General features: G+C 58.4%; 1 protein-coding gene across 1 annotated transcript; it reads left to right on the plus strand.

The window, feature by feature from the left end:
* On the plus strand, window positions 1-962 carry NGA_0414700 (atp-dependent rna; the record flags this gene model as incomplete). Its single annotated transcript, XM_005854750.1, has 3 exons — window positions 1-254; window positions 600-766; window positions 945-962. Exons 1-3 carry the CDS (start codon window positions 68-70, stop codon window positions 960-962), a joined length of 372 nt encoding a protein of 123 aa, XP_005854812.1. The 5' UTR covers window positions 1-67.
* Window positions 963-1502: the final 540 nt, after the last annotated feature.

A 1502-nucleotide genomic window follows, 5' to 3' on the forward strand; every position in this document is an offset into this window, starting at 1 on the left:
CGGGGAGGGAGGAGTGGAGGAGGCGGTGGACGCAGAACCGCCCGTGCATGTCCTTCCCCTCTACGCGATGCTCCCACCCAAAGCCCAAGCAGCGGTGTTCCTACCCCCTCCCTCCCCGCGCCACCGCCGCATCGTGGTCGCCACCAATGTGGCAGAGACCTCCCTGACTCTTCCGGGTATCCTGTACGTGGTGGACTGCGGGAGGGTCAAGACCCGGACCTTCGATCACGCCTCGGGCGTTTCTCGTTACGAAGGTAGGCCCTTCTTTGGGGGGTTAGGGTTAGGGTCAGGGTTACCCTGGGACACAGACGGTGGAGGGCGTGTGGCGGAGGGCATAATTTGTGGTCCTTCTGGTTGTCTTGTGCTGGAACAAGCCTCATTCCTGTCTTTCGTGGGAAAATCATGCAGGGGGACCAGCTGCCCTCTGTACTACTGTTCGGTTTAATTTTTACCCTGCGAGCACTCATGTCTTTCTTTCTTCCTCCCTGCCTGAGCTATCTTTCGCCTGCCGCACGCTACACACGCGTGACGCCACCGTCTTCCTCCTCGACCCTCTCCCCCTTTATCAACGTACTTCTGTCCTCTTTCTCTTTTCCCAGTGCAATGGATCTCACAGGCTTCGGCAGACCAGCGGGCAGGTCGTGCAGGGCGCACTGGGCCTGGCCACTGTTACCGGCTTTATTCCTCGGCGGTTTTTTCTCAACGGCTCAGCCATTTCACGGCCCCCGAGATTTTGAACTTGCCGTTAGAAGACGTTTTCTTGCAGGTGGGATGGCAGGGGCACTTTTTTAAGGGCTGTTAAGTGGCGTGCTTCGTATTCAGGATGACGTCATCACTAAGCCATGCCCATTTTCCGTTCGCATGCAACTGTCTGACCCCCCGCACAATGTCTCCCCTTTTCACCCCTTCACCCGCTCCCTTCCCTTTGTTCCCTTAGATGAAAGCCTTGGGCGTGCCCTTGATTGAAAACTTCCCCTTCCCGACGCCTCCGGAAAAGAAGGCGCTGCAAGCAGCTGGGGCCCTATTGGGAGATCTTGGGGCCATAGGAAGGAGGGAAGGGGAGAGAGAGGGAGGGTTGACGTCGCTCGGTCAGGGCATGGCTACCTTGCCGGTAGGGGTGAGGAGTAGCAAAATGCTGCTCTTGGGCAGGAAAATGTTGGGGAGGGAGGAAGGAAAGGAGGGGGAGGGGAAGGGAGGAATGGCTCTGATGGTAGCTTTAGTGGCGGGTTTAAGTGAAAGAGATCCATTCGTCTTTCCTGATGGAAGGGAGGGAGGAGGAGGGACGGGAGGAGGGGAAGGCGAGGGCGAGGAAGGTGAAGATGAAGCAGGGGAGGAGGACGAGGAGGAGGTCTTGCTTCGGGAGAAGGCCAGAGCCTTGAAGCTGGAACGCTTTCGTCAGTGGCATCATCCCACCAGCGATGCTCTCGCCAGGCTCAGGGCTGTGGGTGCCTACACCTACGCTCACAGCAGAGGTAAGAAAGCGGGGAGGGAGAGGAGGAGGG

The sequence above is a fragment of the Nannochloropsis gaditana genome (assembly GCF_000240725.1).
Source record: "Nannochloropsis gaditana CCMP526 unplaced genomic scaffold scaffold397, whole genome shotgun sequence".
In the NCBI taxonomy this organism is placed as follows: Eukaryota; class Eustigmatophyceae; order Eustigmatales; family Monodopsidaceae; genus Microchloropsis; species Microchloropsis gaditana.